Source organism: Protomyctophum parallelum, assembly GCF_964188405.1.
Source record: "Protomyctophum parallelum genome assembly, chromosome: 6".
Lineage (NCBI taxonomy): Eukaryota > Metazoa > Chordata > Actinopteri > Myctophiformes > Myctophidae > Protomyctophum > Protomyctophum parallelum.
The window spans coordinates 20756583-20771717 of record NC_139701.1 but is presented as its reverse complement, the minus strand read 5'-3'; the positions used below and the strand labels follow the sequence as shown (position 1 = coordinate 20771717).

The following is a 15135-nucleotide window of genomic DNA, read 5'->3' as shown; positions in this document are numbered from 1 at the left end:
ATTAGTTATTATTAGTTATTGCTCATTTGTACAAGCAAGTCATCACACTGGGATCTCGTTCGTTCGTTCGTGTAGGGCTACACAGGCAATTTGGACATTAGCCAAGAATTTGTATCGTCGTCCAACTGGGATCTGATATTGGCCTTGTAAGCTAGCAAACAGAAGAACTTAAGACTTTGCAGTGTGAATGTTCACTCTGCAAGCTATAACATTTTATCCATCACACACTACAGTGTGGCATTTGTGTATAATTGACGAGCCAATACAAAAGTTGCTCAGAGTCAGAATGTGACATACTTCAAAAGCATTGGATTGACATACCCGTCTGCTTGTCGAACAGGGACAAAGCCCTCTGGGTGAATGACACGTTGTGCAGGCGGCAGAAGCGCAGAGTGTTGCAGCTTTTGGGCCTCCCGTCTGTCTGTGAGGTCCTGCAGCAGGTGAAACTCCCTGAAGTTCCCTGCCACGGCCTCTGGCGATCTCAGGCCACCTCTGCCTTGGTGACCCTGCAGGGCAGATGCTTGCGACATCTCTAGATCCATGTTGCTGGTGTTCTCTAAATACATGGTTGGACAGCCTGAAGGCGTATGAGGAGCTGATGATCTGTTAAGCAACATGGAAAACAACAAAACCTTTTAGTTTCTCTGCATAGGATTCAGTGGTGGCATTTTGACTTGAGGCCTGAATAGGTGATTTAAAAACTCAGTTTCTAGTAGCTTCTAATTTGGTTGCCTTAAGGGACACTTCACCCCTTTTGCAACCAGATCTTATACTTTAATGATATTTGGGAGACAAGAAACACTTTCCTGGGGTTTTTAGGTGGGTGATATGTGTTTTTAGATATTTTAGTATTTCAAAGTGTCCTGATTAAAAAGGGCATCTTTGAAACACAAAGAAAGGGTGCGGGACCCTTTCTTTGTTTTTCAAAGATACCCTTTTTAAGTATGCTCTATTGCCCTACGCACCTGTCACTATAGCCTTCTGAGGTCTCCCAAACAGAAAAAGAGATCTGGTTGCAAAAGGGGTGAAGGGTCCCTTTAATGTTAGAGGCGCGTGATTGTGACTTAAAATTGTGGGATACTTTGACCAATCTGTATAGATTATGTTAATACAATAACATATATCAATATATATGCCAGAATATAGTTTCACATCGCAGGTTTACAGATGCAAAACAGCGGGTTTTGAAATGTGCAAGCTCCATCGTATTTGGTCTGACTCCTCTTCTAGTGAGACATTTAGATCCTGGGGTTGGGAGGGACCACTACAGTGGTTACACGGGGCACCGGATAGGACATACAAATTGGATTATTTGTATAAATATACCAAAGGCATATTTTCTAGATCTTCAAAACACTCGTCCATGAACAGTTTCCTCTCTGTAGTATTCTTTATCTTCCTTCACACTATACAGGTGTGAAGAACAGATCAGCATACCCAATCGACTGTATGATGATTGGGTTGTTGCATCTTTTCTGACAAAACATCTGTGGGGAGTCCCTGTGTGTCACTACCTTCCTACAGTCTGTGATCTTTGCCAGAGGCTAAAGCAAACAGAGAGCTCTGGAGAAAACCCTGACCCCGCCCCCCTCTAGAAGCGAACCACTAGTCATGAACCGTTCATCGAATTGGATATGATTCCCTTTTGTTTATGCTGGAAGTTCAGCATGCTCGTGTAATCTGAGCCGGCACGTTCTTAGCTGTTCATAAAGCGTTGCATGAGGTCAGCCCAGGTATGCAGAAAAACATGTGAGCTGCCGTCGCCACTAAAGTTCTTTGGTGGTGGTGCTCTAATGTTTCTCTATAGTGGGCTATAACTGACAGCTCATTCATTCATTGGTCAACAACAAAAATAATTTGGCAAGATGGTTCTATGTGGATTATTGTGGACTCAAGTAGCGAGTCCACTATTGTTATCGTAATTATTCTCAGGGCCGTCACAGACATCACAGCTGTGACGTCATGTGGGTCAACCAATAGAAGGACAGAGTTAGTGGGGCTGTGATCCACGTGGGTCAATACTTCATCATCGAGTAGGGCAGGGTTTCTCAACGTTTTTGGCTGGGAACCCCTGAAAATGACCCCCGCCTCCCTCCCCACCACCAATACAAATAGTCCGCTACAATAACCTAATAGAGAGAATACATCATAAATAGATACAGAAACCAAATTGGAAAGTTTATGCATGCACTATCTGTACTATGTAAACTCTACATTTCCATTTTCCAGCCATTCTGTTGCAAAAAACAGAATGCCCCCACCCCCCCAAACAATTCCGGGAACCCCTGAGGGGTCGCGACCCCTAGGTTGAAAACCCCTGGAGTAGAGAGCTACTCGAACCCACACAGGAACAGTATTTCCTATGGTTCCCCATCTTCCTTCACACTCACAGGTGTGATGAACAATGTCAGCCACCCGATCGACTGTATGATTGGGTTGTTGCATCTTCTGACTCTAAATATGTGGGGCCTGTGCGTCACCACCTTCCTACGGTGCAGTCTGTGGTCTTTGCCAGGGGCTATAACTAACAGAGAGCTCTGCTGTGTGGAGGAAAACCCTCAGCATCTGACCCCACCCCCCATGGCCTCTAGCAGTGACCCAAAAGCAACACAAATTAATGATCCAAAACTGTTGGTCTGCTGCTTGCTCTGACACACTAGCCATGAGCCGTTCCTCGAGTCTGATACAATTCCCTTTAGGTTTTCCTGGGAGTTCAGCATGCTCGTGTAATCAGCTGAGCCGGCACAGGGCCAGGTATGCAGAGAGTAACATGTGAGCTGCCGTCAGGCCATCACAAACACTAAAGTTCTGCGGCGGTGGTGGTGCTAAAACTGCTCACTGCTTATTTCCCAGTATAACTGACGCCAGCAGACTCGTCGTCCACAAGAGAAAACGGAAAATGAAAAACTCTGCTGTGTAAGTCCTTGTTTGTGAGGTCAAAGGGCATAAATGGCTGGCAGTCGTGCCTGAATCAAAGAGAATTAGGGATGACAGTCATCCTCATTCCTCCAGCAAGGTGTTTTGTAATTTCTAGGAACTCGAACATAGGACTGTATTCATAACACCCATCTTTTTTTGGATAATATTATATACTGTGCCCTATATCTTGCGCCACCCCCTTACCCCTTATGCCTACATTTATTTGGCATTTTTTACTATTTTAAAATAGTACAAATAGCCGATCTACAAGCTAACAACGTGCCGTTGTTTTAAAATAGTAAAACAAATGGCAAATAGGTTTAGGGATAAGGGGTAAGGGGTGGTGCAAGATGGAGCCCTGTATCTGCAGAAACCATGTGAACTTAATGGTTCTCTCAATGGAACCAAGAAATGAATGAATTCCTGAGATAGAGACATCTCTTGTTTCAAACTACACACACTGAGAGCTGCCTGCGGTTGCTTTATATGACTTCATGGATATATTTCCCATATCATCCATGTCGAATGCCTCCGACGAGCATAGTCAGAGAAAAGAATCACTTGCTTTATGGGAGGCAACTGGCCTGCGGTTGTATGTTTTGGAAAAGACAAACAAGCCAATGGTCATGGTCAATATGTCACATATACCCCCCCAAAAAAGGGGAAAAAGAAGGAAGAAAAAAAATAAAGGCAAAACTTATTAAAGCATAGAGATTAGGTTCCCACATTGTTCCTTTTTCTGAGAAGGATTTATCATGCGCAGAGATCACTGACTGCACTTGAAACGGATTAAAGGGATTACTTAATTGAGGGAGTCGGTTTTCTCACTCTGAACAAAATAACATCCAATATCCTTATGTGCTGAGTACCCGTCAAATCCCAAATCTTTCATCTCAAAACATTGGCCGATTGGACATGATCGAGCAGCTTTTTTTCCATCTGTTCCGAGCATAGGCTACAGTATATAGTTGTGAGTGTGACATAAAAATGTGAAATCACACAATGGGACAGAATTTCACTTTTACTGATGAAAAGAAAATCACTAAAAATATACATTCATAAAACGAAATATGTAGCCGTCTTCAAACGATTGGAACGTTGGCACCTAATCCAAAATAAATGTAATCTGTGTGCCACTTAGTTTATCTTCATCATATTAACTACATTAAAGGGAGCTTTACACATTATTAATTACAATACAGAGTATTAGCATATTGTGTACAGTAATTCTCAATCTCCTTAAAACAAATCACAATGGTATAAATCCCCTCAACACACATTCAGAGACAACACTTATATTATTGGTTTGATTTACTCTATGTCTTTCTGGACTAAACAAAAAACTGCCAATTTGATGCTTAACTGAAACATATAATTTAAGAGACAGAGAGAGTATATCAACAACTTACCTAGAAAGAGTTTTGATAAGAACAGTTGTTTTGGATGATAATGTTGTAGATGATGATGATTGTGGGGGAGAAGATGACAATGAGGAAGATGCAACAATAAAATCACAACAGAGGCTCTGGGCTGACAATCCTGTCAAAACACAATGGTCACTGAATAGTGTCAATAACGGCGGTGGAAGTCAGGAGAGGCTTTCAATGCTTCTCAGAAGGTAAGCCAGGTCAGTGTGACGACATGTTTCCAAAGACAAGAGACTGAGGTGGAAGTCCTGGTCTCTGTAGGGAAGCAGGGAGCAGTGAGTGTGGACCAGAATGGAGTGGCAGAGTGCCAGCCCTCTTGTACTAAAGCTTGGTTTCCATTCCACTCCCCCTGTTACAATCTTCCCACTTATGGTCCTAATCCCTATAAACCACCTTTGGCTGACATCCCTGTACTCTACTGCCAATACATGTAAAAAAAAAACTGAGTAAGAATTTTTCTTTTAAGACTTTTAGGACTTTCAGGCTGATTTTACTTAGCCTTTAATTAAATCTGACTAAAATACAGATTTTAATCGAATTAATCTCCGCTTACACAAAAAGGGTCATAGTGTCATATTGATTAAACACTTTACCATAACACCCTTATAGAATCAAAACCCATAATAGTTCCTCATAAGATATAAGATAACTTATTCGTTTTGCCTGGACTGCAACAGCATGCCCTTAATGCCCTATGAACACGCGTCTCTGACTGACTGACAACAATTTAGCGCAATAGTCTCTCCAGTTTATGGAATGCATTGGTTTGCCGGTTGGTCTAACAACAAATTAGCTGATCGTAGTGAAATCATCCCTCCAGGCAGTCTATCCTAATGACTGGGGCTGCTGCAACTACAGTACCAATACATGCAGTGCGTACTGTGCAGTTATACTAATACGCCCATGTCTCCTAAAAATAAACAGTAAAGATACTACAACCTGCATTTCCAATCCAAAGTAAAGGAAAATTTGATCAATAAAGTGTTTTTGGAATTAGTGTTTTTGCTTATTTTACACAAGATTTGCTGTATTATGACCTGGGGACACAAATGGCACCGGACACTAGGAATGACCCAATTGCATCTGTAATTGTGCCTAGTCTGGACAGCACACACCTGAAAGAAGATAGAGAGGTGAACAGGTCAAACACTGCTGTTGCAGGATGTCAGAACCACTTGTGCAGGACAATAACAGTTTATGTGTTACAAGCAGAAAAACTGCATTCAGATTCAGATTCCTTCATTAGCAATTGTGTAACACACATAATAATTTGTTTTGGCATTTGCGTGTGAGCATTCCATTCTTTTTTCACATAACAAATAAATACAAACAACACAAAGACAGCACCATGCAAAAAGGATAAATATAAAGTGCAGAGTATAGACATAGATCATAGTGCAGACATTGTCCGATATCATATAGCCGGTGACACTCACTAGGGGGTGGGGGTGGGAGGGAAGCCAGAGTCATTTAGCAGTATGTCGGCTGAGGGGAAAAACGTAGTCTGTGGCGGGCTATTGTATAGCCTTCGGCAGCCGCAACCTTCTCCCAGAGGGGAGCAGGGTGAGGAGGCCGTGGCCAGGGTGGGAGGGGTCGGCCATGATCTTTCTTGCTCTCCTCAGCGCCCTGGAGTCATACGGGGACTTGAGGGAGGGTAGGGGACGGCCAATCACCCTCTCTGCAGAGTGTATCTTTTGCAGCTGCAGCGGGGAACCAGGTGATGATAATGAATTGCATTTTTATAGTGCTTTTCCAAGTGCTCAAAGCGCTTTACAATAGTTTATTCATTCATACATTGGGAGGTGAAGCGGCGAACAGTCGACGCCATCGTCCTCACACTTCCCACATTCACACACCAATGGTGGAAAGCTCACACCAACCGACTCATTGGAGGCAATGTAGGGTTCAGTGTCTTTCCCAATGACACTTCGACATGTGGACAGGAGGAGCCGGGAATCGAACCGCCGACCCAGGGATTATTGGATGACCTGCTCTACCTCCTGAGCCACAGCCGCCCCGACTGCTAAATGATGGAGTGTGTGAGGATGGACTCAAACTCAATGATGGCTGTATGTATATTGTGGTGTCTTGCTGGTAGATTACCGCCCAATAAACAAGTGCCCCTCTGGAGAGAGAGAGAGGCAGAGAGCTACGTAGAGACGTCAGAGCCTGGGGAAGGTCCTGGAAGATATATGTACCTCGTTACTTGTTGGAATGCGCCACAACTGTGTTCACCTGCCCAGCTGAACTCGTTAGTATAAAAGGAAGAACTCTCTACCTCACAGCAGTGACGTAGAGTCTGTGGGGGCCAGGGCCCCCATGAGGATTTTCAGGGAATTCCCAAAGTTTTAACACCTCTTGACTTGGCCCCACCCAAGTACTCAAATGCTAATTGGGTTTTGTTTGTTTTCACCTAGCCAGGTAGGTATAAAATATGCCTACAGTACTGTGCTCTGCTTACTTGTTTTCATTCACAATGAAACCAGTGCCACCACCAGCCAAGAAGGTCTTTGTCCAGAGAAAGCTACAGTTCGCCAACTTTACTAATCTGTAAATAAAAGTACCAGCTAAAACAACAACCTTTTTTCCATAATCCACTCTCCAGAGGCGAGGTGAGGCTGCGGGCAGGCTTGTTGGGCGGCAAGGCAGACACTGGATAGCCCATCTCCCATGCTCAGGACTATTCCCTCAGGGTACCTCTTGTCCTATGTATATAGCTCCCAGCCTTATATATAAGGATTATGTATTATATGTTCCATGGTTGTTTTGTCTGTACAGTATGTATGTGTATAGTTTCATGTCACAAAGTGGACCACAATGGAAACAAGCGAAGGCTTTTTTGTGTCTAAGTCCATTTGGCGTTTTTTTTTTAAAATGATGTCATTTTCTGTAATTTTCTTAAACTGCCAATAAAGTATTCTATCTATCTATCTAACCACTATTTCCATTCTATGCACTATTGTGAAATCATACACGTTGACTTTCTCTCTGTATTTGATTTATAGGCAACATATAGCCTACCGGGCATGCGCTAACTGGCCGAAAGGCGCATGTAATAGTCTGGCTTATTCAAGTGACTATTCGGCTTTGGAAATGGGAGGCATACGACCAGAGTACACAGACATGGAAAAGGAGTAGAAATACGGCCCCAGTACACAGCCTACAGCAGAGGAGTAGAACAGAAGTACTCAAGTACAGGATGAGTATAAATACTTACCGTTCAGAATCCTATTCTCAGTGCATTTATTGACTGTTAACCACCTACCTGAGTTGAACCGTTTATATCGAACCTTTGGTTTGACACAGCTTAAAACATCTTTACTTTCAAAACTCAGAGAAATAATTACAACAATGGCAAAGCAACATCATCACACTGTTGTAGCTCAAGACTGAAGTAGTCGACGAGCGCAGCACAATCAAACAGCTGTCAGTGAGACATAACATTTCCCCCCCCTGGCAAAAGTTCAAGCATTCAGTCCTTACACAAAGTCCTGTAAGTGGGCAGGGAGAGAACGCTGATTCAACAGTGGAAAAGGGGTAGTTTAATCCACTACTTGTCAACGGGCTCTACCCAGCTAGACTCCAATTCTACCAGCGCAGGGATAGCTTTTCTCAGTACCTCATCTCATCACGGAGCTAGAGTGACCTAGACAGATAGTGCCTGACTAATAGCAATGATTTTAGATCATATTATGATCAATTACACTCTCAGACCCATAAAAGAAAGAACTATGAAAGCTTGGAATATGGATGTAGCAGATTTGGACCAGGCATTGGACTGGGATGCTATTTGGGACAATATAACTGGTCAAAATCAATACGTTTGAGGTTTTGTCATACATATTATCATACATTATGTGGCACCCAGAATTAGGCATTGAATGCATGGGATTGGCCCCTGACCGAGAGACATTTGTGAAAAGTCAATAATAATTGAATGAGGGGTTTTGCAGCACCATAAGAGTGTATACAATGCAAATATGAGTCGTGATAAATTAATTCCTCTCAACACCCTGCAAACTGTCATGTTCAAAGATTTCCCCAAAGAAACAAACCAAAATAGATATCACAACACATTGCGTCACACTTGTGACCTTGCAGATCGGCTATTTTCACTATTCAAATTTTACAGTGAGTTACAGTGTATTGTTTACTGTGAGTTAATCTACAAAGTGATCATTGTAGCCAGCAGGTGATCGTCAGTGCTTGTGGATCTCCAGGAAGGCCTTCTCAGCTTTCTCCGTATTGGGAGGACAATGTGGTCCATTGAGCTCGAGTCACCTGGTGTGAATCCTCTCCTCCCAATGACATCACAGGAGCAGCGCTACACAAAGGAGATGGCCAGAGGCCACAGCGCACACCAGTCTTGTGGGCCGGTGAGGAGAGACGTGATGACAATTTCAGACCATCACATGTACGATAGATATTGTTGCAGGCGGGATGTTTTTTACATAAATTAATGCCTTACTAGTACTACATCATACTACAGAGTCACACAAAAGTAACAAAAATAGCCAATCTACAAGCACGAAGAGCTTTGGACATATACAAGGTTTCCAGTTTTCACCCGACATATAAACAATAATTAATATGAATGGAATTTTCATGTTTTTAATTTGGACAGCAATATTGGCCCAGTATAGTTCAAAGGCTTACTGTGCACGTGTAGGAAAAAAATTATTGCCAACACAAAACTCACAGACCATTGGACTTAAGCAGCGTGGATCACGAGGGGATGAGGGATGCAGGATCAGACCTACTGTATGAGCAGACTGCTGGGAGGGAGGGGAGCGGCTAGGATCTTCTCCTGAGGTCTGACGGGGAGGCAGCATGTGACCACATGTGGGAGGAAGATTAAAGCCTAGTTCAGACCAATGATTCACAATGAAACAAAACCATTTTATGGACGATTTACACTGTATTGGACGCAGTACTGTGTCGCACGTCAAACACAGCCAATCTACGAGCTGAGCTTGTAGGCCTACGTCTGCTACACTGTGACAGAAATTATACATCGATTTGAACGTTGCGGAGAAGAATCGATCCAACTATTCAGATGATGCCTCGATAATTACAAGTTGATGCTTTTATCTCGTGATAAAAATAAATAATACATTTTGCTGCTTTATCGCTGCATTAGATTTGGAAATACTCATGACCAAAACATTTAAATGAAAGAAATATATAACCGGGAGAATTAATCACATGAAAAGAAATGCACCTGTAAGAATTTTGGGCCTCCAGACAGTGTGTCTAACTCTAGAAAAGAAGCAGCCTTTTCTGTCTACGGTATATTGCAGGTCATCTTCTCATATTGAAAATCAATAGCTGTCTCTATCTCTGTGTCGACCCTGGGACCGTTTGCAGCTGATTATTAGAAATGAAGTCTGCTGTTCGAGAAAAGCTGGTTTGATGGAGCCGTGAGAAAACACATACCGTGGCCAGATTGCAGGACTAGGACCGTGTAATTACTCAAATATAAAAGTAAATATAGCCCATTTCTACTGTATCTCATGTCACTCGCTCTTACGTGTTCAAAGTTTCTAGAATCTTGTGCCAGTAAATGAGTAAACCATGCGTGTATTAATTCCTGGGAGTGCCTTGGTTCTTGGAGTCTTTAGAGCAGTGGGGCGAGGGGATACCCTGGGACATAGCAACATTGTTGCTGACATACTTCTGACAGCACATGATCACTGGAATCTCAGACACACAAATACAACAGACACGTGTACAGTATTTATGCATTCAAATTGAAATGCCAGGTGGTGCATACTGAGACATGGTGATATGGAACAGCGACGGATCCAGAAAATTGTGACTGGGGGTGCTGGCTATTTAGAGGGGGGGGGACGACGACTTTCCAGTCCTATAGCTGGGAATCCAACACGCAAGCACCAGCAGTTGTAAACAGTGGTCCTACCCAATCACAGGATCTACAGTAAATGTCTCAATAGAAGAGCAGATCAACTATATCCACTAGCTATCTGGAGCCGGGCGGACAGGGCATTGAGAAGCACGTGACTCCCACTAGTATAATATTCTTTGTGATTATTCCTGAGAAAAAGAGCTAAGACTACAAAGAATGCTAATGATTTTTAAGCCATCTTAAAACACAGGGTCTTTCTTTTTTTACCCCCACCCTCTTCTCATGGCTGTCAGTAATACCTTCCTAGAGCTACACACAAGGCTGCATGCGCGTGTGAGTGTGAGTGAGTTAGACTGGGGGGGGCACGCGCGCGCACACACACACAGCCCCCCCCCCAAGAGAGCTTATTAGTGGCGGATACACAAAGAATGCGTAGTGCAGTCTGTGCATGAACAATGAGACAAATTAGAGAGGGTTTTAATCACTTAAACACTGTATACTTCGTTGATCAGAGTCCCCAGGGGTCTGTACTATAGGCCCCTTCGTTCTTTCCCTCTAAAGCAAATATCTCCACTGAATAGGCAGTGTACATGCTTTTTGTTTGTTTGTGAGCTTGTAGATTCGTATTATAGTTTTTTTTTTAAACAAATGTTTGCCCCAGAATTGGGACGCCAACGTTCATGTGGTTAAGATTAGGGCTGCAACTGTTGATTGTTTTCAAAGCAATTACTCTATGGATCACTTTTTCGATTCATCGAATAATCATGTTTGTTTAGATTTTTTTCATTTCTTTTAAGTATCTGGGCACAAAGGTGTTGTGGATTTTTAAGTGGTGCAACCACTTCATTAAAGGCGTAGTGAAATGAAAAATAAGTTTCACACTTTTAGACCATATCCGTGGTCATCATATGGGCATAGGCCTGCCTAACAATGGATGCCAAAAAAAAGGGCAAATTCAAAATTTTGTGTGTGTTTTTATAGCAAAAGTCCATACAAATATTTTGGGCCCACCATCTCCATGGACAGTGTCTAACACACTGCCAGTGAGCACAGGTGCTAACACTTGTTTAAATAGTAGAGGGACAGGCAGATGATTGGTCCAGCTTGAAGCAGGTAGGTCTCCTCCCACGCACAGGACCTGAGAGCTGCAGTCAGTAACAAACTACATGCGTGCACACACACACACACACACACACACACACACACACACACACACACACACACACGTAACAGCTACTGCAAATAACCGAGTTACTAAAGCTGTCCATTACTTGTAGTGGACAGTGTAGTCCCCAGTGTTTGGGAACCAGTATAGTGAGACTTATACTTTACGTATATAAAATAAAACGATGTACAGTACATACAACAATAGTACTGTATATACTAGTCAATCAATAGTTGAGTAATGTACTTCTCACCACTGCACCAGATCAGTCATGGACAGACCCCTCAAACAAGCTCTGATTTCGGTCAAAACGGCTAGACAGCTAGCCTCCTACAGAGTCCAGCCATTAAAACAAGGCTAATGCAGGCTCAATAATCAAGTGGTTCTCAAATTGGGTTCTGGGGACCGCTTGGTGGGGCGTTTCTTGTATTCTTGTCCAGTAGTTGTTTTACTGAGGATAAGGAATAAATACATTTAGGGTATAGGCATAGTTTTACTGAGGTTAAGTTTATGAATAGGGTTAAGTTTTGGCACCGTTTTACTGAGGATAAGGTTATTGACCTTATGCACACGGCTGCCATCTTTCCAGCAAGATGCTAACTATAGGTGCAACTTCCCATTGACAGCCCAATGAGCCCATTCATCCAAACAGAAAAGTCCTATCTAATTGTATTTAAACGTCAAACTCACCAACATTGCAACTGTACGAAAAGGTTGGATGATCCTCTTTCAATCTGTAAAGATTTTATTTAATAAAAATCCACCATAGACATGTTATGAGCTACTTCCTGTCAAGAAATTCCTTGCAGGTTTGTTTGTTGGAGTTTGGAAGTGCACGTATATCACTCGATGCCAACTGCCCTGCGTACCACCTGTTTTGAATTTGCACCTAATGCAGGAGGCAGCAGGAGGTTGCTTTACTGATAACGAGCGCTTCCAAACTGACACAGGAAGTAGCTCATAACATGTCTACGGTGGGCTTTTATGAAACAAACACTTTGAAGATAGAGGATAATTCAGTACAGCTACAATGTTGGTGAGTTTGACGTTGTTTAACACAATTAGATAGCACCTTGCTGTGTGCCGTGTGCATGAAGTCAACAGGAATAAGGCTAGGTTGAAACGGTTCAAGCATAGTTTACGGCCGGAGGTTATACTTATAACAGGCAGAGACCTCTACTGTTCCGCCAGATTTACGCCAGAGGCGAGCGTTCTGTTATTCATATAACCTACAAGTATACTAATATATGTATGGGGGTCTCTAGCAAAACAATATTTTTAGATGGGTGCCCACGGCCAAATAATTAGAGGGTCTTTGACGTAAAAAAAAAAAGTAAATACTGAAACCAGATATAATCATAAAGTTAAGTTTATGCATGCACTACTGTATGTGTACTATGTACATTTCCAGCCATTCAATTGCAAAAAAGGGGGGGGGGGGGGAACCCTGCTCTATCACACAAACATTCAAAAAGCCCAGCTGGTTACAAATTTGCATTTTAACAGGCATAACACAAATTGGGGCCCTCAGTCTTTTTAAGTTAAATTTATTAACAGAAATGTATTAACATTTAATATGCAGGAATGAGAACCTTTCTTGATTACATGGCACAATCATATTATATACATTCTTTATGGAGACAGTGCACAAACGTAGGTGTTGGGGGAAGGGCGATCTTACTGTAAAACGTCCCTTCAGTCGGTTTCTGTTGACGTGAACAGAGTGAGATAAACACTGATCATTTGCGTTTAAGTTAAAAAGGTTCTTATAAAGAAACATCTGCTATTACCAATAGAGAAAACGATAACACTACTCATTCGTCGCACATCAAGTTTCTATATACAAACTAGGGACAGGTAATTCACGCAAACTGAAGGGAGATATCTACCACAGTGCTAGGCTTGGAGAGCCTTGTTTTCTTTTTGTTTCTTTTTATTAATAACTCTGGAAACATTACGGAAGTCTGGAAACATGTGCATGTTTCATGAAACACGAACCAAGACATGTGCAGCCGATTTCTCCCACTTTAAAGAAACTAAAAATAATAGCAAGACCTATGTTTCTTCTCCAACATGAAAATGCTTTCAAAGCTAATTGCACGTTTTGTTTATTTTTCTTCCATCTTAAGTGTTTTTTAGTCTTAGTAGAATGCAGATATGAACATGTGTATTTAATACGTTTGATTAACACAGTCTTCGTTCTTTCTTTTTTCCCCCTCAGTGGCAGTTTATTGATTGGACCGAGCTCAGTGCCCAGTTAAGTAGTCTTGGGTGGAGTCCGAGGCGAACGAGTCGGCGTCCTCATTGTCGGAGTCTTCGCTACTGTCGTCAGCCGCCGGCTCGCCGGACAGGGCGATGCGTGCGTAGTCGTCCGTGTCGATGGACTTGCAGAAGTGTATGGCGTACTTAAGCTTCTCCTCCAGCACCTGCTTGCAAGAGTACCTGGGAAGCTTCAGCAGGAAGAAGCAGGTGTAGGACTCTGGGAGGAAGTGGTCTGGCGGGTTGTACTTATCCAGCACCTACAGCAGAGGCAACGTAAAGAGTTACATGTTGACTTGTATATGCACTGTAGATAGGTGAACATCAACACAATGGGTTGACACTGAGAACTGTTTAACCACTTCCAGTTTAACCCATTTTGACCTGAGATCAGATTCTAAAAATGTCTTCTACATCCTGACAGTTTTCTGAAAAAGTTATGTTTCTATGTCAGTGGTTCTTCGATTTTTCAAAAATAGCAGACCTACAAGCTCGTAGCGCGGACTCAGTGGCGCGCTACGAGCTTGTAGATCTGCTATTTTTGAGTGGTGCAACCACTCCTACATCCAGCAATGTCCGTTTACCTGTACCTATGTGTGAGCACGAGTGGTGTGCGCATGCGTGAAACTGGAACGAGAGAAGTATGTGACATGGCTGCCACCTGCTGGACGCAAATCCAACTTGGATTGATATCCATAATAAAGCTAATCTGACGGCGCAGAGAGAGAGAGAGAGAGGAGGGGGGAGAGAGGGGAGTTGCACCACTCGGTTCACACAGGTGTGATTTTTCAATAGCTAAAGCATAACATAATGCTAAGTCCTCGACATGAACACGTTTGACAACCATGGCCTTGTGACTCATGTGTCAAAACATAATGATGGTTGTCTGGCGTTGCAAATGTCTCACCTGCACGACAAAGTCCCGCCCGCGGAAGTCAGCAATGGTCCGGGGCAGACGCGTGCGTCCCCAGACGAACCTGAGGAACAGAGACCTCTCTGTGTTGGAGAAGGACTCCATGACCTCCCAGAACCACTGGATGAGTGGGGCTGTGGGCTCCACGCCCTTATAGGTGGCCACCGACTTCAGAAGGTGGAGAGGGATGTCAGGGCTGCCACACACCTGGAGAGAGAGAGAGAAACAGTTCATTACACCAGTGATTCTCAACCTTTTTTATTTCAAGGATGCCCGGTTTGAGATGCATTAGGCTACGGACCCACATTTCATGAATCTTTTCATCTCTAGGACGTAGGACTGCCGGACCGGGGTCATCCCTATGCTCCCCACTTAGCTTAGGGTTAGGGTTTAGGGTTAGGGTTGATGAAGAGAAAGTCCTCTAGTAACCAAAATGCGAACCAGGGGGCTCCCAGCATGTAGAAACAATCTTGGGAATCCCGAACCTTGAGTTCCCTTATGGGAGAGGCTGTGGTGCTCGCGCATACACTGATCATTTCGAGATACATTACCAGAGCCGCCTCCTATGTATTGAGAATGGGATAGA

At 43.1% G+C, this 15135-nt stretch overlaps 2 protein-coding genes across 17 annotated transcripts in view; both read right to left on the bottom strand.

The window, feature by feature from the left end:
* The window catches only part of oca2 (oculocutaneous albinism II), a 75546-nt gene extending 70962 nt beyond the window's left edge, over window positions 1–4584 (bottom strand). Inside the window, exons 1-2 of the mRNA XM_083768168.1 lie at window positions 4329–4584; window positions 322–603 (exon numbers count right to left, since the gene is read on the bottom strand). Coding sequence (XP_083624294.1) covers window positions 322–566 — 245 coding nt within the window. The 5' untranslated portion in view covers window positions 567–603; window positions 4329–4584. The remainder of the gene's footprint in view (window positions 1–321; window positions 604–4328) is intronic.
* Window positions 4585–12780: 8196 nt separating this feature from the next.
* Window positions 12781–15135, bottom strand: part of herc2 (HECT and RLD domain containing E3 ubiquitin protein ligase 2) — an 84493-nt gene continuing 82138 nt past the window's right edge. For 15 of the 16 annotated variants that reach the window (XM_083767379.1, XM_083767369.1, XM_083767371.1 and 12 more), the window contains 2 exons: window positions 14544–14756; window positions 12782–13896 (listed from right to left, as the gene is read on the bottom strand). In XM_083767379.1, the coding sequence (XP_083623505.1) occupies window positions 13624–13896; window positions 14544–14756 (486 nt within the window). In that variant the 3' untranslated portion in view covers window positions 12782–13623. Of the gene's footprint in view, window positions 13897–14543; window positions 14757–15135 lie in introns of all 16 variants that reach the window. The other variant, XM_083767382.1, reaches the window with a different exon arrangement.